At 42.5% G+C, this 23762-nt stretch overlaps 1 protein-coding gene across 6 annotated transcripts in view; it reads right to left on the bottom strand.

Moving 5' to 3' along the window:
* Positions 1 to 23762, bottom strand: part of AGPAT3 (1-acylglycerol-3-phosphate O-acyltransferase 3) — a 69503-nt gene that overhangs the window by 17014 nt on the left and 28727 nt on the right. For all 6 annotated transcript variants that reach the window (XM_015638838.3, XM_015638881.3, XM_015638854.3 and 3 more), the window contains one exon: positions 1479 to 1705. In XM_015638838.3, coding sequence (XP_015494324.1) covers positions 1479 to 1656 — 178 coding nt within the window. In that variant the 5' untranslated portion in view covers positions 1657 to 1705. The remainder of the gene's footprint in view (positions 1 to 1478; positions 1706 to 23762) is intronic.

The raw sequence follows: 23762 nt of genomic DNA, 5'->3' as shown, positions 1-23762 counted from the left end.
TTTAATTTCCCAATGTGTTAATTTATAACAGGTTATACACTAGGGGTTATCCTACATACAACCCGATTATCTACTCAGATTCTCCAGACCTCTTTGAATAATGGTGTGGGTTATTTCCAGTGTTTAGAGGATATAAGACAGCAGCATTTTTAAAGTGTGATTTTTTTCATGCACAATGCTAACTAGGGGCTGAGCCTAAAGCTTTACAGGAGTAAGCAGATCATATCCTCAGAAAAGTCTAACTATTAATGCAGCAATAGTTTTCAGCATGAGATGATATTCTAGATTACAAAAAGCACAAAGAAATTCTTACAAGCAAATTAAAAAGAAAAACTCCTATGTGTCCCCACTCTTATCCAACCAAAATAATTTTGAAGTTTGTACTAAGCTCTTCTATTATCTTCTATTTTTCCTGACAATTTGCCTGCTAGTCTATTTAATTTTCTCTCTCCTGTGCTTCTCAGTGGGCAGGACAAAAAGGACAGCAAAGGCAGGGACAACAAGCTTAAAAAGAGACTGAAGCAGACACCTCAGAAAGCTTTTGTTGGTGATACTTCACATCGATGATTTACAAAATGTGGGTGCCTGTCAGTGGACTGCTGAACTGAAATTTCAGTGCTCATTCTGGTGACTCATTTACCCAAAGTGGGAGTTGGATGCTGAGCTGAGCACTAAGGTAAATGGCCATGCATGCTGGGAGGGGATAGAGAATGGAAATCGATTAGATGATTCACTGCTGAAACAGGAGGTGACATTTGGGCTAAGGAGCCTTCTAAACACACTAAATATTGTCAGAAATCCAGCCCTCTGTTATGCTCTCTGAGGAAAAGAAGGCAACCAACAGGGAGGAAGTTTTGCAAAGGTCTGAAAGAGGAGAACAAAGAAGCTGCACTCAGTGCAGAGCTGACCCATGGGCAGAAGAACCAAATACTGACAAATTGCTCAAAGAAGACACCCTGGCTTCAGAGATGGGCACTGAAGGGTGCAAGGGGATTCTGAAGTTTGTCACACAGCTCAGCTGCAGAGACATCTACACAAGATACTTGAAGATAGACCTCTCCCTCTGCAGCCCACACAACAAACCTGGGCTCCTACATGACCAGTATTACTCATATGCTCAGTACCTGAGCCAGTGTCCCTCAGCACAGGTGCTGATACTGGCTGAGGATGGCATTGAGATAGAAATACCTCCTATCAGTCCAGAGAAGGCTGAAGGTGCAGAGGAGCTTTACTTCCCACTTTTTTGAATGACAACACACACCAGACCCTTGACTTCTGTATAATTTCCCAGCACTCCAGAAAAAAATAAAGGCTGTTTCGACGTGCTCTGAAAGAATCTGACTTACCATTTCTCTCATCTCTGTGTGCAAACAGATACATGCACATATACATATTTTTTTGGTTAACAAAAGCAACAAGAAGAAAAACCCCTCCCCAGCCCCAGCCCTACCCATCCCCTCCCATCCCAGCATACTCACGGCTCCAAAGGGAATAGGCAAGGCGACAGTTTACTCGGCGATAAAGCTGCTTGTTGATGGGCCAGAGGACCAGCGTGCATAGTTGAATGAAGTTAATGATCAGTCCACTGACAACAAAGACGAACCCAATGAGGAGGTGAACTATGAACTGGGTCTTCAGGAAGGCAATGAAGCCCATGATAACCACTCAGAAGCGTGTGCAAGGGCCGTCACTCAGAATAACTGTCCTGGAAGAGGGAAAAAAGGGAAACCAACAAAGGAAAGAATCAGATGGAGAGTGGAGTTACAAGTTCTGAGATAGGACAAATCAAAAGCTCTGAAACAGTCCAGGCTCATTCATCAAAAGGGACCCAACACAATAAATACTGTGCTCTCCAAGCCTGCCTCATGCAGGTCTTCACACAATAAACTGGTGATGGTTCAAATCCCTGACCAAAATAGGAAGAAATCATTATTTACAATTTACAGCCCACCAGAAAGATTATTGTTTGCTGAAGAGACTCATCTCACACCTCTCTTCAAACAAATACCATGTAATTGGGAGTTAATGGTGTGAGGAAGAGCCCTGTGCACTCACAGTGAGCAGCTGGGCCCTTGTGGGCAAACAGGAGCTGTATCTTTAGGGGTGCTGTCCTGAACTGGAACAGGAGCCTCACCCTGCTCAGAGCAGGGCTGGTCACACACAGCATCAGTCTGGCAAACACCAAGGCATGGAAATGGAAATCAGGTATTCCCACATCCAAAACCCATGCTGGAGCAGGTTTAATAACTTCTCACTTTGTCAAGCCACAGTTCTGTGATCAAATATACCAGTTAGTGTGGGGGAAAATTGTAAAATGCTAAAAAAGCCCTAGGCTATGTAGCAGTACAAACTTGATCTGGAATGGGCATTGGTGTAGAATCTTGATTCCAATGAATTAGCCAGAGCACTTAGCTCTGAGAATGTGCTGTGTTTATACCAGGTGCAGAAAGACTGGCAATGTGTGAACCAGCAGAGCGCCACAGGAGCTTAGACAGCCCTGATCCACCACAAATCCTGTCAGCACAAAGTTAACCCAGCAAACTGTATTTACCAAGCCACCAAACTGAGTTTATTGCAAACCCCACACTATCCAGCACTGGCCTGTTTTACCTGTTGGGTACTGGAAGCCCTGCAAGGCCAGCCAGGGTATTATATATAAAACCACAGCCTTGAGGTCTCATCCCAAAAATAAAAGCTTGACCCTGATTTTCTGCCACAGATTTCTTGCTGATGGTTTTCATGCTCAGCTTCTACAAGTGTGGCAAATGACCAGATCAAGCAGTAGATGGTAACAAATACTTTCGACAAATCAGGCATCCCAAAGTGATGTGGACCTGCTGTCTGAAAATAAAGCCCCTGCCAGCTGTGGGGAACCAAACAATTTTCACTTGCTATCTGCTTACAGTGTGCTGCTATTTATAAAACTCTATAGCAATTTTATTGTGAAAGCTTTTTTTCTTTGTCTCTTCTACCAATCAGGTACAGCCTTTCAAGGCACAGAGTCTCTAGTTTTTGCACAATTAACATCCATTTGCATCATTAGTAACCTACCCACTTCAGAAGCACATTAGAGAGGCAAAAAAAAAAGCCTGGTTGAACACAGCCAGTATTGTGCCTGCCACAGAAAGCAAAGCAAAGCAAGATGAATAGTATTGGAGCTCATGATAAATAATCTAAATTCTCCCAGTGTTTTTCTGTAAGGATGAAAGAAACATTTCTTCCACTAATAAATTACTTTAAGAACAGCTGTTAGGAAGCAGAGACTTCTGTTTGAAAAGGAACAAGTGGAGCCCTCCTTCCTCTTCCCTCCCCAAGAGGCTGCAGTTGTCTCACACAGCCAAAACACCACACCAGTGTTCACACATTGCTGTGTGGGAGGCAGCCGTGGCATCCAGGGACTCCCCAGCACTGGGCTTGTTTGTCTTTTCCACTGGCACACTCTAATAAATACTGCCAGACATCAAGCACCAAGCTCCTCACTCCCAAGACCAGAGGCAGTCTCTTCATCTGGTGTATCTCAAAAGCCAGTTCAAACAAACAAGAAAAGAACAATTCTCTCCACCCCCACAAGCTATTTCTGAAGTTCTTGCTTGCCCTCTGCAGAGCCATGTGCAAGCAGCTTGGCTGATGACTGTGTCCTGTCAAACCATTCAAAGATTGGACTTGAGGATCTTGGAAGCTCTTCCAACATGACTCTACCTGTGACAATCATTAGAGCAGCACTTACAGCCTTTTGCTGCACAGCTTGGCCCCTCTAAGACAGGGGCACAAAGCACACACAAACAGCACAAGGACAAATAGGGATCTCCTCAAATAAAATGGTTTGGCTCCACTTCCACAGGCTCCTGGCTTTGACAGAGTCCGTGGCACTCTGGTATTTGTCCCTTACATTAAGGACATTGATGTTTTACAGACCCCAAAGGACACATCCCTCCTCACATTGCAACAAGATGGTTTCTCATCCAGCTTTGTTAGACATGGAATACAGGATTTATCACTCTTGCACCAGCATCCTGCCCCACATGCTCAGCTTCACAGAATCATTATGGTTGGAAAAGCCCTCCAAGATTAAAATCCAGTCTTTGACCAACCACAACCCTAAATTCACATCCAGTCACTCCTTGAACACCTCCAGGAATGGTAACTCCACCATTTGCCCAGGCAGTTTCAATGCTCAACAACACCTTCCATTAACAAATTCCTCCTGATGTCCAACCAGAGCCTTCCTGGCACAGCTTGAGCCCACTTCCTCTCGTCCTGTTGCTGCTGTCTGATCCTCCCAGTTTCACTGCTGGATACAGAACCTGCCAGTCTCTGCTTTGACAATCCCTCCCTTAAATGTATTTAACTTTTAAGAGAATTAGAAATTAACATTAATCCAGGAATTCTGTAACTTTCTGCATCCCTGCCCAAGTAGGCCAGCCAGGCAACTTAGGGACAGGGCAACAGGAAAAAGGTGGTCAGCAGCTGTTCTGTTGTATCCCATGGTCAGGGTGGAGGGAGGATGTGGAAATCAGTATTTGCTGAAATGAGGAAAAGTACACTTCTTCATCTGACATATGTATTAAAATCAGATTAGTGAAATATCTAGGAAGTAAACATCTGCCCCAGTCTAAGACATCAAGTCTTAGCACTATTAATTTTTTCTTTCTTAAAAAACCTACCCATATCATCTGCATTTTTAAAGACCTGCTGGTAAAATCTTATTTTTGCCCTTGTTTTCCTAAAACACTAACTTCCCAGCATTGACCTTTCACCACAAAACCTTAATTTCCTCCTCTACAACCACACCGAGAACTGTGGGGAATTTCAGCACTTTCCCTGCTTTCACAGGATCAGAGAATGGCTTGGGTTGGAAGAAGCATTAAATGTCACCTACTTCCAACCCCTACACCATGGGCAGGGACACCTACACCAGACCAGGCTGCTCAGAGCCCCATCCAGCCTGGTCTTGATCTTTTATCTGCCATGATGTAAAAGTTCTTAAATCCTTGGCATCCTTCAGGGCTCTCTCCCTCACTTCTTTGTCTCTCAAGAAAAGGACAAGGAGACAAATGCCTTGGTGTGGTGGGCTGACCCTGGCTGGAGGGCTGGTGCCCACCAAGGCTGCTCACCTCCTCACCTGGACAGAGAAAACACAACAAAAGGCTTGTGGGTGAAGGTAAGGACAGGGAGAGATCAGTCACCAATTAATGTCATGGGCAGAACAGACTCAACATGGGGAAATCAGCTCAATTTATTACCAGTCAAAGCAGAGTGTGGTAATGAGGAATAAAACCAGATCTTAAAAAACACTGTCTCCCAACCCCTCCCTTTTTTGTTGGGCTCAACTTCCTGATTTTCTGTATTTCCTCCCACCCAGCAGTGCCTGGGGACAGGGCTGTGGTCAGTCCATTAAGCATCTCTGCTCCTTCTTCGCCAGAGCAAGAACTTGTCACACACTTCCCCTGTTCCAGTCCAGAGTGGAGCCCCTCCCACAGGAGACAGTCCTCCATGAACTTCTCCAATCTGAGTTCTTCACCAGCTGCTCCAACCTGGCTCCTTTCCATGGGGTGAAATCCTTCAGGAACAGGCTGCTCCAGAGTGGGTTCCTTACAGGGTCACAAGTCCTGCCAGCAAACCTGCTCCAGCCTGGCCTTCCCACAGGGTCACAGCCTTCTTCAGGCTCTCAGGTGAGCCCTTCCAGGGGCTGCAGATGGATCTCTGCATCCCCATGGATCTCCATGGGCTGCAGGGGCACAGCTGCCTTGACAGGGTCTGTAGGGGAACCTCCACTCCAGTGCCTGGAGCACCTCCTGCCCTTCCTTCTGCGCTGACCTTGGAATCTCCTGGGCTTCTCCCAGGATTCACACTCCTCTCTCTGGCTACAGCTGCTGCTGTGGAGTTATTTCCCACCTTCCTTCTTCAGTACACTATCCCAGAGGTGGTACCACCATCTCTGATGTGGCCAGTGGGTCTGTCCTGGACTCAAGGACTGAGCTGTGTCTTGAAGCCTCACGTGGATTCTCTGGTTTCCAAAAGATATAATGTGCTTCTCAGTAGAAGTCAGAATATAACCATTCTCCTTTACCCAGCTTTCTACAGTCATGGAAGTCCTAATGATTAAACTTCCTGGAGACTTCTACCTCTGCCAAATGTCATTGGAATGTGTCACCAAGCTCAAAGCCATTAGAAGGGAGAATGACAGAGAAGTGCGGCTTTCATTAGGAAATCAGGTTAAAAAAACCACAAATGCACAACATGCACATTACAGCATTTCATGATGTGCAGCTATTTATGAACAAAATTAAAAATTAAACCATTATTTATTCTATAAGAGAGTGTATTCAGTGTGAGCACCAGATTTTAATTAATTTCTTGCTGCCGTGTGTGTGCAATCCCTCTGAAGTTCATGATGTTTGCATGAATATGAGCATGAAATTAGAAACTGGCCCATTGATCCTAATATTCCAGCCCAGTGAGAATTAATGTGCTTGACAACAACAAAAACTGTGGCAGGCAGTATGTACATCTCTAGACCTTTGCCTTCAGTTTTTCTGAACATGTTTTGCCATCTTCTGCCCTGAACACCTTGTCCCCACCTTGAAATCTGGTATTTTTCCTACTTTTGCTATTTGAGAAATGAGTGGAACTTTTAGATAACTGAATTTTACTTTCCACCACCACATTTTAAAAGAATGCATTTTTCAGATGAAGTTTTCTAAGCCTCTTTGATGTCTATATAATCATGGCAAGCCCTGCCTGTGAGGAAGGGTTAATGGATGTTGCATGTCAGAAGCAGTACATAAAAGACATTTTGTTGCCCATCAAGAGTTTCCTGATGATTTTCCAGAATTCTACAAACACACAAGGAAAATAAAACCTAGTTTTTATTCATAGTGAGATCTACCTGTTTCACAAGCTGCTTCATCAGTATGGGGACAGAAAAAAGCAGCAGAAACCAGGAGCTCAAGAAAATGGCTTTTTCTCAGTATACTTTCTACCCTTACAACCTTTCTGATGACCCAACTCAGACTTCTCTTTCAAGAGCATGAAAATCATCATCTTAAGTGTCTGTTCCTTCACCTCTCCTCTGAGATCAGAAAACTCAAGAATACTCAGCAGCTACCCAAGAGCCAGGGCAGAGGTAGGAAAGGAATGAAAGGTAGGAAAAAAGCTATGAAGGAAAGCTTCCAATGAAGAAGGTATAGGCCCTGCCTACACTTCTTTGTCACATAAATAAAAGTACAGATCCCAATCTGGTTATTTTAGACACCTTCAGAAATACCACAATGCCACAGGGGTAACAGGTTATTTTCCTGGCGATTTCTGGGACATTCCACACAAAAATATGTTGGTCACCTTATGATCAATGCTCAGAAATAATCAGTTACCACTAAGAAATAATTTTTTCTTGCAGAATACACAATACTCTTCTAGCTGAAAGACAGAAGTGCAGTGGCTATCCAGCATTTAAAAGCAAAATGATACATTCATAGCAAACAACCCTGATAACAAGAAAATGTTCAGAAAGACAACAGGTCATTGGACTCCCACTTCCTGCACTGTACCACATCTCTTTCTGGGATGAGGAATTTGGAAAGCTGACCCCCATGATGCAGAAGCCCCACAAAACCAGTGGAGAGAGTATTTACCCAAGGCTTTGCCCCAGACTTTGAAAAAGCATCCCGAGATTCCTGCCCACTCTGCCAATGGCACCACTAAAGCAATCCCCACTCAGGCCTCCTTTATTTTACAGCCACCACTGGCAACCACAGGTGTCTAGGTAGGATGGAAAACAGAGCTTAGATCAACAGCAGTGAGTCAGAGAGAATAAGCAAATAAGGTATAACAACAGTTTTGGTACCCATTTGAACAGTCTGTACCAGGGATTCTCCAGATAAGCTGTAAAAATAGACAGCTACTCAACTGCATCCCACACAGCATTACAAACTGTCTACTACAGACCCAGCCTTTTAAACCTAAGCATGACAGAAAGATTGTCTTAGTTTCTCACACAATAAAGGTCTAATTTCCCTGAACATGCCTCAGTGAGATGCAAGGCTGATTCAGAGTCCGTTAAAAATCCTGCTTGTCATGAATTCTTAAAATTGAAGGGTATGGAAAAGAACATTAAGCTAAACTGAGATCACAGAGTTGTAAGTTTGTTTTTGAGTTGTAAGAACTAGGAATAAGATCTTGAAAAAGAAAAAAATAGTACCATCATGAAATCAGATGAAAACATGAAGTGTTGTCCATCTTGGCCTTGAAACAGCACCACAGACAATTTCCAGAAAAGGTCAAGAATGTAAGATTATCACCACTATCTGAAATATATTCCTTACTTTGGGCTTGATCTAAAGGCATTAAAGCCACAGAAACTTCGACTCAGGTCAATAGGTTTTTAGAGTATCTGTAGAGATTTTTGATAAGACTACCTCCATCAAATAAAAAGCCTTTGGTTTGACTCATCATCCTAATGAGATGCCAGTACTTCAAGGTTAAAGAGAAAACAAAAAGAAAGAAAAAAAGCTGTGCACATGGCTCTGACATTCATGATCCCTTTACAGACATATAGAATTAGACTTACTGAGAAGTTTTTACATTTCCTTCTTATCTTCAGCATACAGGTTGCTCTAAGAAAAAAATACCAAGATAACCAGTTGATTGTTTAACTTGCATTTTGTAGTCAGAAGACTACAGAACATAATAACAAAGCAAAGAAGAGCATTCAAACAACTCAGTGCAACCAGAAAGGAAAAAAACAGCTCTAAATACTACACATCACTGCACAGAGGGGCAGATTTCCCTCTTCCCTGCCCTAAATGCAAATTTACTGACATGACTGAGCCTCCTCAGCAGCTGCAAAGAGCATTGTGCTTATGCCACCACTAGGGATGAAATTGTATTTTCTCTAACTTATTGCTACAATATTACAGCTGAAAACACCAGCAATATTAAAATGGCTGTTTTCCAAATTTAATTTAAACCATTTCCTTGTATCACACTTGGCACAAAGAAAGAGAGAGCAAGTGTGCACAAATTCAATTTCTCCTCAGCATACACCCTCAGTTAACATTGCCTCTATTTGAACAAATGGATTGGATAATCAAAATGAACCCTGGCTTGCTTAGAAATCTGCTGGCTGCAAGACAACCCCCACAAGGAAGCAGAACGCCTTGTCTTTATTGACAAAGAAAATAATGCTATTTTCATAGGGATTTTCTGTTCACAACAGGGAAACTAGAGAGATTCTGTCATGAGTTCCCTGGGTAAAACCAGCTCAGACAACTTCAATGTCATGGCTGAGTCTCACCAAACCAGGCTGACATCACTTTTCCCACAAAACAGCCTCCCAAACTCACAAGACATCACAGGGTTCTGCACTGAGCCTTCCAGGGAAGGCCCCCCACAACTTCAACACTTGGTTGTGCACCCAACTTGTTTTTGTTTCAGGAAAACAATCACTGTCTTATGTTTTAACAAATTTACAATAGCTTCTATTAGAGTATGTCACTTACAACTGCTTGTAGGTGTTTGTGTGCTGCTTCTCCCCTGGATACACACATTTGTCATCCCTCAGTCTGCAGTCTCACGCTTTTGTTTCAGTGTGAGCAACGCAAAAAATAATTTTACTTAGAACCATAATTACAAAACCCTAATTGCATATTAAATTTAGATTAGATAATAATTGTGAATTTGGCAAGTTTGCATCATTTCTCACAGGTTCAGATGGGTTTTGTGGGTATATGCACATTTACACAGACTTGTGAGAGCTCTTGTAGAACTCAGCCTTAACAAACCTTGTCCCAAACTTGAATATTACTGATCACCACTATTTACCCAACTGCATTTGAGCTTGAGTTTTCTTTTATCTGCTTGCTATCAGGGGGAAAAATTAACACCATGGAAGTTTTCTTGTTCTACAAAGCATACAATCACATAATTAGCCCGATTTTGAAAACCAGCGTCAGGCAGACACAGATTACTCCTGGTTTCATCCTTAGTGGAAGGCACAGAGACATGAGCCATCCACCCAGAGCAAGGGGACACAGCAGGCTGGAGCAGCAGAAGATATGCAGGACTGCAATTTCAAAGAAAAAAGAATTAAAACCAAGGGAAAATACCAGCCCACTGCAAGACATTTACACTGAAATGCACGAGCTAGAGCACTGTCATATTCTGTGTATTTTAAGAAATAAATAGGAACAATTATTCAGCTTTGCAAATTCCTCCTGGCTCCAGACAGACAGCTAAGAGTGACTCACTCAGAAATGGTTGTCAAACACCTTCTGCCAGTCTTGTTCCTTCTCTTGGCAACTTTTAACTTCTCCCTGGCCTTTTTTGTTTGCTTGGTGGCAGCTACTCTCCCCACTTTGCCACTCCAGATAAAACTTCCCCAAGGAAGAAGCAGGATGCTAATCCTTGCTAGCTCCTCAGTTCTCTAGTCCTTCCCTCAATGTCATCCTCTCCTTTTTTACACACACCAGCAGCTTCCAGGCCTGTGCAAGAGCCCTGCCTTGTGCCACGGTGGATTTAAGCCCATCCCATCACTGTGCACAGCGCTGCAGGCACTGCCTGCCCACCTGGTGTTCAGTTTGTGTCTCAACCCCAAGTTCTGAAAAAATGTCGAGTTTCCAGCCTGCTTTGAGAGCAAAAGCAGGCCTGGAGAAGCTCTTGGAGAGCTCAGCACACTCCAGCAGGTCCACTGCAGTTCTTTAAAGGACAGGCAAATATTTTCAGTCCTGGTAACTGCTCCTTGGAATCTCCCCCCAAGTGCAATGGCCGAGTGTCCTGCCTGAGTTAAAACTGGGGAGATTATGGGCAGTACTGGGATGCAGTATCTGCCAAGCAGCACTGGGATGCTCCTGCTGTTGGATTCTCCCTTTCTTTCCCCAGCCAGGTTCACTCACCAGTGATAAACAAGAAAAGACATCACAGAATCACAGGATGGTTTGGGTTGGAAGGGACTTTGAAGCTCATCTCATTCCACCCCCTGCCATGGGCAGGGACACTTTCCACCATCCCAGGCTGCTTCAAGCCCCATCCAACCTGGCCTTGGACATTTCCAAGGATGGGGCAGCCACAGCTTCTCTGGGCCACCTGTGCCAGGGCCTCAGCACCCTCACAGGGATGAATTTATTCCTAACATCTCATCTAACCCCACTCTCTTCCAGTTTCAAGTCATTCCCCCATGTTCTGTCACTCCAGTTCCTCTCTGGCTTCTGTGAAGGCCTCTTCAGATCCTGGAGGCCTTTCTGAAGTCTCCACACAACCTTCTCTCCTCTAGGTTGAACAGCCCCAACTCTCTCATCCTGGCTCCATAAGGGAGGTGCTCCAGTCCTATGAACTTTGTGGCCTCCTCTGGACTCACCCCAACTGCTCCACATCCTCCTCATGCCAGGGGCACAGGAGCTCTACACGATATTCCAGCTGAAAATCTTGGCTGGAGAAGCAAGCAGAGCACCTTTGGCAAAGACAGTGTACCCCTTTAACCCTGTACAGGCAGGGAGGGATACCTGGGAGATCCAGGAGCCGGCTGGAGCTCCCTGCACAGCCCAGCAGCTCCTCACACATCATTTAAAGCTGCACTTGCAGTGAACAAAATCACCACCAGCACCACAAATCATTTAAGCAGTTTTGACTGCTCCTTGTGAAAAATAAGCCAACAAATCTCCAATAAGCACAGAGTTTTGCATGCTTCCTACTCTCAAAGTTATACCCAAGGCATGGGAAATCCTTTCCTTAACGCCAACACAGCTTTAGGATGTTACAGATGTAAAACACACCCCCAGAGAAACCTGCTGATTGTCCACTTGCTTGTGCTCTCTGCAGCTAAGCCATGACTGACCAGTTTGTGTTCAGCACCACACTGATGTGGCTTTGAGGTTTATGGAGGGAGCAGGAGGCAATTTATCTCCCTGGAAGGAGCAGGATGCAGGGGATGACCAATTTTAGCCATGTTTAGTGCTCACAGTATGGGTACTCTGGAGGCCTTGCAGATAGAACCAGAGAATGCCCCTCAGCCAAAGGCAGGGCCCACTACTAGGGCAGAAATCCCTGGATTTGAAAAATCACTTTGTTTATATATCAGTATGCACATAGATACAACAACATGCTGAGGGGCCCAGCAATTTCCAGGACAGGAACTGTAGGCCTGAAGGAACTTCATTTTAACCAAGTAGTTATACTGGTATTTGGGAAAAAATGATCTGTAGAAAATCAGCACTGTAATCAGGAAAGGGTGGGAAGTGGAAACCAGGAGAGCACGGATCTGATGATTGAAGAGTAATGAAACAAGGCTGGACTGACCATAATCAATGCTCTTCAGGAATCAGTTCATTATTTATTCCATCCTGCTGCAGTCTGAACACCTATGTAAATGCTACACTGCATCAGCAACCCCACAGATCTCTGATAGTCTGCATTTGGACAGAAGCATTAATGTGTTTGGTTTTTTTACAGGCAATGTGGCAAGAGCATCAAATCTCTTCCCTCCCCACAAAAGTGATTGCTGCCAGTTGAATTTTCTCCTGTTAAGTCAATGTGTAGGCTAACCAATACAGAGTTGTAAGAAAGTTAAAGTGAACATTTTAGACACAATCTTGCAAAAAGGACAGACAGAAGGAAGCAATTCTTCCCAGTTCTCAACTGGAACAGACTCCTGCCCTGAGCTTAACTTCTCCAATGCTAAAAAATGTGACATATATTTGGTTTCTCCACTTTTGTCCCCCATGCAGGTCACTGTAATTTCTGCACCAACACCTTGAATGTTGTGAAACCCTGATCAGGCTGGGTCCTGACACAATTCCCGTGGCTGTGACAGGCCAGGAAGAGCTACAGCCTCCCCCCTCCACTTGACATGAAAGTGGGCAAAACCAACAATAAACTACATACTTGTGAGTCAAAAATACAACCCAGGATTTTAGTTTGATTAAAAACCAAAACAACACAACATACCAGGCACTAAAAAAAACAAAACAAATACTATCTGCTTAAAATGATGAAAGAGGACTGAGACTAAAACTTACAAAGATGCTATTTCAAAGAAACAGTTGGAGCTGTAAGTTACCTCTGCAAGTTCTTCTCATATAGCTGAAAAATGGGCACATTTTTAATTTGGAGAACTCAGGACTTTTGCACCACCTGACTGCAAACCATGTCAATATTTCGCCACCAGGAAATCACATTCTGCATCTAGCAGCTCTATTATTTTCAGCCTTTCCCGTGGAGCAAATGCTGATACTGACATTTTCCCCCTCAAATGTATGCATTTTCCATTTCTCTTGCAAAGAAAGACTTTTTGCCTTAATTACTTCGGCTTCTGATAGAGCTAGCAGGTGTAGTGAGTATTTCCTTCATTTCAACTAGTTCATTCAAAGTTGAAAACCCAACTGGGAGTTGGAAAAAAAAAAGTCTCTTGCAATCTCTGAATAAAAAGCAGGTGGGAGAAAATGAGGTCTCTGAATTTTAAAGCAGCCAGACTTTCCTTGGCACTTAGGCCTTGTTTTCTCCCTTATATTCTGGCTGTGGCTGCTCTTTAGTGAGAAGAATACTATCCAGAGTGGATTTTCACAGTAATTCAATATATTTCCAAAGCCTTTCCTTCTTCCTGAAGTTATTAAGACAGAAAGCTTGACTGCATGGGTGAAAATGCATTTTTATGAATCCAAAAATCTGAAGCTACCACAATTACAACTGGCACCATAAAACAGGATTTAGTCAGATTTATGTCTAGACTCTGATAGTGTCACTTTTTAAGCATTAATTGAACACTGTGGGGAAAACACTAACAAATAGTTCAAGAGTAACATGCTTAGATAATATGCCATCCCTTTGACTCCTCATTTCTAATTTGAGATTAACATCTGCCTTCTATCTGGTAATTGAACCTCTCATGCTCAAAATTCTGAAGTTTAATCTGGTAAAAAAAAGTTTTCTTTGTTAAAAAAGACAAACTCAAAAAAAGACCAATCAAACCAGGCTGAAAAACAACTATTTCAGGGAGAAACCTCAGCATTTCTGTATTTCTTATGCAGGGATTCTCAATTTGACAGCAGATTTGCTGAAGTGCCCTTTCCTGAATCACCTGCTCTGCTTTGTACAAGTCCCAGGTTGCAAAAATTTCAGAGTTTCTCCACCCTCATTGAAGACAGAGTTTCACTGACAGAAAGTGGCCAGAGCAGAGCTATGGAGCAACCAGATGAACTGGAATGTAATAATTTAATTAGACACAGTAAATGAAACTGGAATTTTTCTTTCCCAGGTTGCCCCAATAAACTTTGCAACACCACAAAGCCAATATAAAGAAGTTAAATATTATATAGAAAGGAATCTTTTAGAAAATGTTGCCTGTTTCTAGATGAGTGTATGGTTTCCCCCAAAGACCAGAGTGCACAGCCCCAGGTGTGCCCTGGAGTCACTCCCCTGGATGGAGGAACAATTCCCAAAGTGAGCCTCACAACTGCTGAACAGAAAACCTGACCTGTGGGGCTGCCACTTCCAATATCAGCAGTAAATTAAATCCAAGGAGTGCACAGGCACAGCCAAACCTGCAAAACAGCAGCTTCCCCACACCCCTGTAGAGCAAGGGGCCCAAACCTGATTCACAATTGCTCAGGTGGAAGAGAAAGGGGAAGATAAATGAACTTAGCTTAAGAGCTGAGAAACTGAGGAGTACAGACCATGCTCCCCCCTGAATCCACAACATGAATAATCCATCACTCCACCTTCCACCCAGCACTCTCCACACCTCCATGCCAGAATATTTAGCGTGTTATTTCCTTCCCCTCACTGCATGCAACTACAGGAGTTATTTATACGTCAGAAGAAACCTCCCTGACTTCACTTTTTCCTCTACTTGCTGAATCCACAGAGTAAAATGACAATCTGATGTCCTGACATCAATCTGATGCTAGTTACTATCATGCCACAGAGACATGGCATTGTATTAATAACCATAACCACTATAAGACTTGGATTTAGTCAGACAAGATTACTAATTGCCAGAAAAAAGCTGCATCCATCCACACACAGCTCTGCCCTGTTCCAGTGCAGCTCTGCCCTGTTCATCAGCTTCCTTCCACCAGACCTGATCCCACCAGAGGAACAAAGCAATCTCCAGCTAATCCAAAAATTTCCCAGACATATCAAGAGGGTAGTAAACCTAAAATATCTTTGCTTCATCTCCTTCTCCACGTAAACATCTATTTTCAGAATATTCTATTGTTGATCTCTGGAGAACAAATGATTTGTTTTTAATTCTCCCCTCACCATGGCAATACATGCACCAAGCAGAAAGGTCTCTTTAGTAAAATGCATTTGATGCTATTTCTGAACTCCAGCTACAAAACAGTATCTTAATGGTTTACAAGTTTTATTTCTACAGTAATTTCACGAGAACTCAAGTACCCATAATTTTTTCTGATATTACAAGCCACTTCTCCACTCGTGTTTTCTGCTGAAGAAGTTTTGAACAAGGCTATTATATTTTAAGAGTTATTTCTTTTTTTTCCTGACATTGCATACCATCATTTCTAGATAGTTTTCTCTGCAAAGTTTCTCACTCTCCTCTGTGTTAATGTATTCATTTTTGTCATCCTTTGCTCCCATGTACACAGTTGGTCTCCTCAATCCTTCCCTGGATGACAGTTCCTATGAGAACTTTATGATCTCTGCTACATGTGTCAAAGTTTTGCTTTCACCTTCTGGTTTTATAAATGTATTGGACTGTGTAAAAGCAAAAAGAACACATGTATGACAGAGATCTGAGGGAAGGCATCTTCAAACAACTACAGATAAATATGTATTTCAAACTATAGGACAAACAGGAGAAAGGGAGTGACTCCAGCTGCTGACAGCGTGTTTCCCTGGCACACTCCTAGTGCAGGATGAAAAATCAGCACTTCACACAGACAAGGACAAACCATGGACACCTTCATTGGTTTGAGTCTCTCCAGGCAAAAAAGGGCCATCAAAAGAGAAAACCCACAGGCTTCTTCCAGGTTTATTTCAAAGTCTACCAAACTTCAGATGTTTGCATTTTCAAATGGCCTGTCCCAAGCAGCCACCTCTGGAAAAAGTGACCCATCACTCACTTTTGGACATAAACTAATAAGTTTAAGTCTTTAAAAGAAGACACCAATTTATATTAGTGCCAGTTGTGTTAACAACACAACAACAGTGGTTCAGCACTGCAACAAGCTGAGTGCAACAAGGCCAAGGGACATTTGGACATTTTCACCCTTGGACATTTTCAAAACCCAACTGGACAAAGCCCTGAGCAAACCAACCTGTTTCTGAAATAAGTTTGGCTGAAAGCTGCCTCATACTCAAATCACACCCATGCAACTATTTTCTATGTTGTTTGTTTAGGTTTTTTTTAATGACAAGCCCACAATGACAATCTCCACAGAAAAAGAGATGCTGAAATCTCTCATTTGACCATGTGAAGCCATTCTGAGACCTCTCTCCTTGAAATGTCAGCAGTGGGCTCTACAGGACAGCAGGCATTGCACATGGAGCAATAATAATTTAATCCAAACTGCCCAAGTTTTCACTCCAGTTCCCAGGTGTTTTTTGCAGCCTGCAATGAGCTTTACCTTGTCATGGCTACACTTACAAGCATTTCACCCCTCCTTTAAAACTAACCACATCCCAGCTGCAGTACAGTAACTCAGCCACAGATTCATTTCTAACTCTAACAGCTAAATTTATGATGTGATTTGAAACACATTTGTCCATCTTAAGACAGACCTAAATTTAAGTATTACTTACAACATTTGTTTCACTCCTCTTAATCTCTTTGCTAGCATTAAAATGATGGGTCTCTCTCATGGTGTCTCCCAGATTTCAGAGTACTGAATCACATCTCTCTCACATCACAGTCTGACAACATTTGTTTGCAAAGGGCAGCCAAATCAGCCACGGGGGACCAAGTGCCAGGGGAACTGTGCTGCTGCACATCCTCAGGGGAATGGGAACTCCGGACCAGAGGTCTGTGGCACAGCAACCACTGCATGGAGCTGGATCAGCCAAGTCCCTGAGGCCAGCCTGGTTCGTGTTCAAAAGGAAAAAACAGCCTGTGCAGTGTGGACAGCTGCTCCTCCAGCCTTTATTATCTCATGTTTTATCTAACCTCCAACTCAGACCCATATATAGGAATCTCTGTTTAGTTCTCGGATAACAATTGCTCTGGTTGTAGAGCAGAGCTTAAGTAGCTTAGAGAGCTGTCTGCCAGAGAAAGGAATTTAGAATGTAGTTCCAAAAGCCTGGCTCCTTATGAACTTGGATTTTAGTGCTGACAGTGCTCACATGCATGTAGAGACATGGATAGCAAAGAACACCCAACTTTGTCATAACAGGTTCTTAGCATCCCCCTTCTCCTCTCCCTGGCTGCTTCCATGAAACTTGTAGAATTCCAGTTATTTTGGAGACACTCTCACAGACACTTGCCAGCCAGCCAAGTGTGTCTGGAAACTCCTCCATGAGTTCAAAACATATCACTGAAGAGAGAGACAGATGAATGTATTTGAACAGGACAACACTAAGTTTTATTTCCATAGCAAAGCAGGCTGAAAAATCTGCCAAGCTCAACCTCTTCAGCTCATCACACTTGAACACAGCAATGCTATGTTAGCCCTGATAAATTCATGGTTTAGGCATGTGGACACATGGTCACAAAATTCTTTGGGTAACAAGCTTTTAGATAGTTGAGGTTTCCATATTTTCCACAAGCAGCAGCCACAGCACAGAAACAACCCCCCTGAAACCCACATTGAGAACGCTGCTCAAAGCTCCAACTTCTCTGCAAACTCCTGATTTAGATGAATATACTCTACACTCCTCAAACTGCGTGGTTTGGTGCTACGGGTGTGCTGGGAAGACAGAGGCTGTTTTAATCTCCAGGCACTTATCTCAGAGACAACTACTCAGTCAATGTAGGACACCTATCATCATCTCAGTGCTTCACTTTAAGCTGCCTAAATAAAGCAGCAGAGCACACAGTGCCTTTTACACAAACACGGTGACACTTCAAGCACGGGCTGCTAGATCATGGGCACATTATCCACAGATGACAGAAAACACAAACCCAGCCCTGATGTGACAGGAACAGGACTCAGTGCTCACATTTCACCAGTTTAGTATTTACACTGTGCTTCCCAGAGTGTCAAACCATTCCCATGGCCAGGGGCTTCCCATGGAAACAACCTGTCCCCACTGTCTGTGAATCACCCCAGCACACAGAGACTGGGAACCTCCAGCTTATTGTGGCTGAAATAACAGATAATGCATTCAATCCAAAAACACCATTATGGGAATTGCTAATAAAATCCAAGTGAAGATAGAATTAGAGATCACCTGTTAAACTACTGTTTAAACACTAGAAACAGACAGAGCAAAGCACCATTACAGCCAATAAGCAACAAAAAAAAAATAAATAACTAAGTAAATACATGAGGCTGTGAAGTCATATAGTTCATTAAAACTATACATCTAGCATAGGTCTCCCTTCTCAAAAAAACATTAATTTATTGCAGCCCAAAATGCAACAGTAGCCAAAGTGCTGTGCTCGGAATTATTTTGCTCTTAAACTGCATTAATAAAAATCAAAGCATTCATGGCAAGTTCAGGCATTTGGGCACATCACTCAAGCAACAAGGTTGCTCTAGGAATGAGGTAGAATCACTGTGTCAAATTACCTTCACTTCTAATACAATGTATCCCAATTAATCACACTAAATACATGTTAGTGTTCCAGCTCCTTTGGTGGCCAGAAGCTGAAACAGAAGGCAGTTTTGGCAGTAGGGGAAAAAGAAAGGAAAAGCATTTATTTCAAGTATTTTGTAGCTTGGAAATGGTCAATTAAAACACACACAAAAAAGTACAGAGGATTCTTAAGAGTTTACCCTATATATTAAGTAATGACAAACCTACATAGAGGGATAAATCCATTATTTATGGACTAGGAGATATCTTGACTGGTAAAAAAGGACAATTCTTTTAGGGTCTCATGTTGTGGAGAGAATTTAACCAAACACACACTCTCTGAAGCAGCAACAAGTGAGCAAAGACAAAGAAGAAAATGTGATGTTGATGCTCTTATAATTCCTGTGTATGTTGGTTCTGCACTGTCAGATTGCTGAGTGTATCCTGTGAGGATTCCCACCTGGAATCAGAATGAGCCTGCATCAGGAGATGAGGCTGGGAAATGGGGGAACCCTCTGGATTATTCCCATTACAGCTGCCTGTAACTCTGAGACTGTGGTGGTCCCTCACCCTTTCACCACTGCCCAAGCACCATGTCCAAGAAATACAAATTTATATTGAACAAACTATATTTAGACCAGAAAATGACCAAAATACATCTAGTCCAGCAAGTTAATAAGGGTGCTCCAACCCAGGAAAAGCAAAAGATCTGATGGAATTACAGGGAAAAAAAACAACCCCGAGTTAATCTCTCAATATGCAAAGTTGATTCCCTGCTGAACTGGTGATCTCTGATCTTAATCACCCCAGCTCTGTCTGAGGATATTCTAAGGGAATTGCAGCGGCCAAACTAACATATTTAAGAAGAAAAAGGAAATAATTAGTCTTTCTAGTTACTTCCTACAGGGCAGACTTATGTTAAAAATTAATGAACTAAAATATTTATCAAAGCCAGCTTTCTTCAAGCAACAACAAACTAAGAGTTAAAAATACCCAAACCAACAAAGGCAAAATATACTCTGAGGTACTAGCATTAAGTCTCATCTATATCTAATCAAGAGGTTTGAATGAGCTCTCTTTTCACAAACAAGCAGGTGATGTAATTAATTTTCTCCTGAACCCCGAGGTTGTCAAAGAAGAGGATCTGACCTAATACCAGCTAATTCCTGCTGTGTGCAGAATTGTAATCTCTTCTGCAAACCAGATTTGACCTGGATTCAAGTCAAGAATTTTAAGAGGGAACAAAATAAGGGGAAAAAAAGAATTATAAGAGATGTGTGCATGTTATGCTGCATGCATAATGCACACGAATTTGCATTTGCATCAGTACAAAATGTACCTGCTATCAGATGCACACACCACACCCCAATATTGAGTTAAGACATGAAGAATTAATTAAAAACAACACTGGGTTCATGTACATACTTATCACATGAACTTTCTTTTGTTAAAAACAACATTTAGCAGGACAGCTACAGATGTCCCTAAGCTCTAGAATTCCTGATTTTAACATTAAAACTGTAAAGTCACTTACACATGCCTGTTTTCTTGCACATATTGAGGACTACAGAGACTAGTAATCACATACATTTTAATTTGAGCTGCCACACTGTATAGCTGAGAGTTTACATATCTGTAGAGAATCACTGTCAAGCTTAAATGTAAATAAACTCATTAATATTACAAGTGTGTGCATACAAACACAGAGGATTGTAGGCTTGTAAATAGTGCAGGCATAACTGCCTGGAGGAAATACTTGGCAAAATAAAACCAAGATGATCCTACATAGGTTTTAATTTATTTTCTTTTTAACCACCTTAAAGAACAAACAAACAAACTCATGTGTCATGCTGGAAACTTGTTCTCAGCAATGTCACACCCCTTGGAAAGTTCTCCAGGTACAGCCATATTAATTCTAACTCCAGCAAGCTTTTCCTTTTACAGCTGATGTGTATTTTTCACTAAAACCAGTCAACAGATTGGGTTTCTAAAAGTTGTGGTTTGCTCCAGACAAGGTTCTAAAAAGTTTCAAGGTTTCTTTTGGCTGAAAGCCTTGGACACATGTGGAGACACAGAGAAACAAGGCCAGCCCAGAAATGTAGGGCAGCCCTGTCCTGCTCCTACCCTTCCCAAACCCAGTCTAAACACCCAGGCACATGTGGGCTCCTGGCTTTACTGCTCCCAGCCACCATCCTCCCAGGCCCAGCCCACCCTCAAGGGGTAGAATCTTAATTTTCACCTGCCTGAAGGATCCCTTTTCCATGCTGAAGACATACGTGTCCCATAAACACCCTAATACACAGTGAGTCCGTCAGCCTAATTTCCATGCTGGGACACAGCTGTGAGAACACTAAGAGCACAAAATAGGAGTAAAAGAGCTTTACAAGGGCTTGCAGAAAAAAATGGAAATACACAGTCACCATCTTGCCCAAGTGGCATCCTCAGCCACTGTGCTCTCAACTGAATAAAACACAAAAACTCAAACAGCAACAAAACCGAGTCCTGTAACAAATAACATGGGCACCAGAGCAAATCAGGGAAGACATCTACCCCAGCCATACATTAGTAAGTAGACATCAGCCTTCCAGAGCACTTCAGGAAGGACCACCACTCTCCAGCTCACCCCAAGGAAGCGCTTTAAAGGACAAGCCACCACCAGCACAGTCACGGTACAAAAATCCAACTTACCAATACAAGTAATAGGCTAAAGCCAGGACAATCAGCGTGGCGCAGACTCCAGCTAATAAGCAAAAACCTGACTGGTTTACCAACATCTTCCTAATTTGTTATTGATTAATAAACAAACAAACAAACAAAAAAGGGGGAGAAGAAATGGAACGGCAAAAACGCACGGTGTGAGTCTTGGCTAGGAAAGCGAATCAGTCTTGACATGGAGGAGGGATTATGGTGACAAAAGCACATTGAGGTAAATCTGGAAGTGCTTCAGCTACTAAAACTGCCTGCTCAGCAGCCCGAAAAAACAGCTGGGTGTCCTCTCCACTTTGTGGCTTCGTAAGCCACTGGACTAAAAAAGCCCCTCTTCCCTCAAGAATGAAGGCATGAACGGGGCAGAAGTGGGCTAATATTTCAATCAGGTAATACTGCTCAATAAATATTACAGTCAGGTGGTGTTGCTGACAAACCAAGCTCTAATCCAGTAAGCTCCTTACAGGAAATTACCAGGCTACAATCGACCTCTCGTGGTCCTGCGTGCACTCAGCACGGCCACTTGACACTTTTTGTTTCTGCAGGACCTGACCAAAGATTTTAACAAAATCTAGATTTAAGCACAAAGGAGCCTCCCATCACAGGACCCAACAGATGACAATGGTGTTACCTCTCCCTGCTCCAAAATCAGGGCTTTCAGAAGGCCTGAGCAAGAACAGTGCCATTAGTTTGGTTAACAAAAAGGAGAAACTGGAGCCTGGAAAGGGAAGAAATGAGGTGGCAGCAGCTACACCCTGTGCAGGAACATGGTGCTGATGGGGTGGGTAAAGCTCAGAGCCCCATCCAGATGCTCTGCACCCCAATCTGGACAGTCCAAGTAAAGAGAGACTTGAGGGCACATCCACACAGCTGGACTGAAGAGTGATTCCCATTTATCAACACAGCCATCTATGAAGATGCAGCATAACTCACCTGGTCAGAGTTAGGCCTCTAAAGAAACAAAATCCAAACAACATCTAGCTTAAATACCAAAAATAAAATTTAAGTGGTAGTCACAGGCCCCTGACACTCCCATTTTTTGACTAAACTTTAGCAACAACACTAAAGACAGCAAAGCCCCTCTTAAAACCCTGGGTGTCCTGAAGGTAGAGTCGCATCAAAAGATTTCAATAAAGTTGAAAGAAGCAGCACAAAACCACTTAAGATGCAACAAAATTTTTACATTCAAAGAAACAGACAATCCTTAGAATTATTTAGCCAAAAAGGAAAAAAAAAAAAGGAGGCTGTGAATTTAAAAGTTACAGACAAATAGGAACTTTATCTGATTTAGCAGAGCTGGGTGAAATAAGAATATAAAAAGCTGTCCCAGAGTGTAAAAGCACACACAGGTTAAATATCACATACTCCAGAAAGTTCAGTGAGTAAAGGTGCAGTGGGAAAGCAGGACAGAAGCACCACAGCATTCATAAAATGTAAAGGAAAATTTCAGGTGCTCTCCATGCACCAAGTCAATACATCCTCCTGCCCTCTCATACCCTGCACAAAGTCCAGGTCTGTTGTAAAACCTTTTGCAACCTCACCTGTAGCTCAACCACATTTCTCAAGCAACTCCAAGGTAAAAGTCTTACAACTATCTACATCTTTGTCAGTGCAGGAGACAGCTTGCAACTAAATTCTTTCCTTAGGAATATTCAGTTTCTGTGGGCTCCATACTGATTGTGTTCCCCAATCTCATTTTGAGACTGCTCACACTGCTTCTGTTCTCAGTTGCAGAAATAAGGTTATATTTAATAACATCAAAATAAACCCCAAAGCCCAAGAGACAAACACACACACAGTTCAAAGATGACAGGAGGGTTTCAGACATGCAGAGTCACTAAACTGGCACTTGCAATGTTTTCATAGGTAAAGCTCAATCACCAGTTTCCAGGACTGCTGATCAATACTTCTCCAATGCACAACATTCATTACAGAAAATGCACATAATGGATTATGACTGGGCACAGGACAGCATTGTCATTTTTTAAATGAAAACAAAACCCAAAGTAGCAATTATCAAGAGACCTCATTTGGAAAAAAAAAAAAAATCACAATATTGGAATAACTGCCTATATTTGGAACAAGGTTTACTTGGTATTTCTATCATAAAAGCTATTCTAAAATTATAGTGCTGGTATTCAAACTGCAATTCTATAATACCAGCCCTTACATAACAAACAGAAAAGGAGTTATCTAACAGAAGCCCTATTAGTACAAAATTATTTCAGTAATAGGCCTCTTGCAATGTATAAAATAGATCAATGTTACGTAATTACAAAATGCTGCCAATTTTAGTCTCTGATTATTAAGAAAAAACATCAGTAATGTCTACTCATCTCTAAGACTACATAAAATGCTCCTCTTCACTC

Source organism: Parus major, chromosome 1, assembly GCF_001522545.3.
Source record: "Parus major isolate Abel chromosome 1, Parus_major1.1, whole genome shotgun sequence".
In the NCBI taxonomy this organism is placed as follows: Eukaryota; Metazoa; Chordata; class Aves; order Passeriformes; family Paridae; genus Parus; species Parus major.
This window is presented reverse-complemented; position numbering and strand designations above follow the sequence as displayed.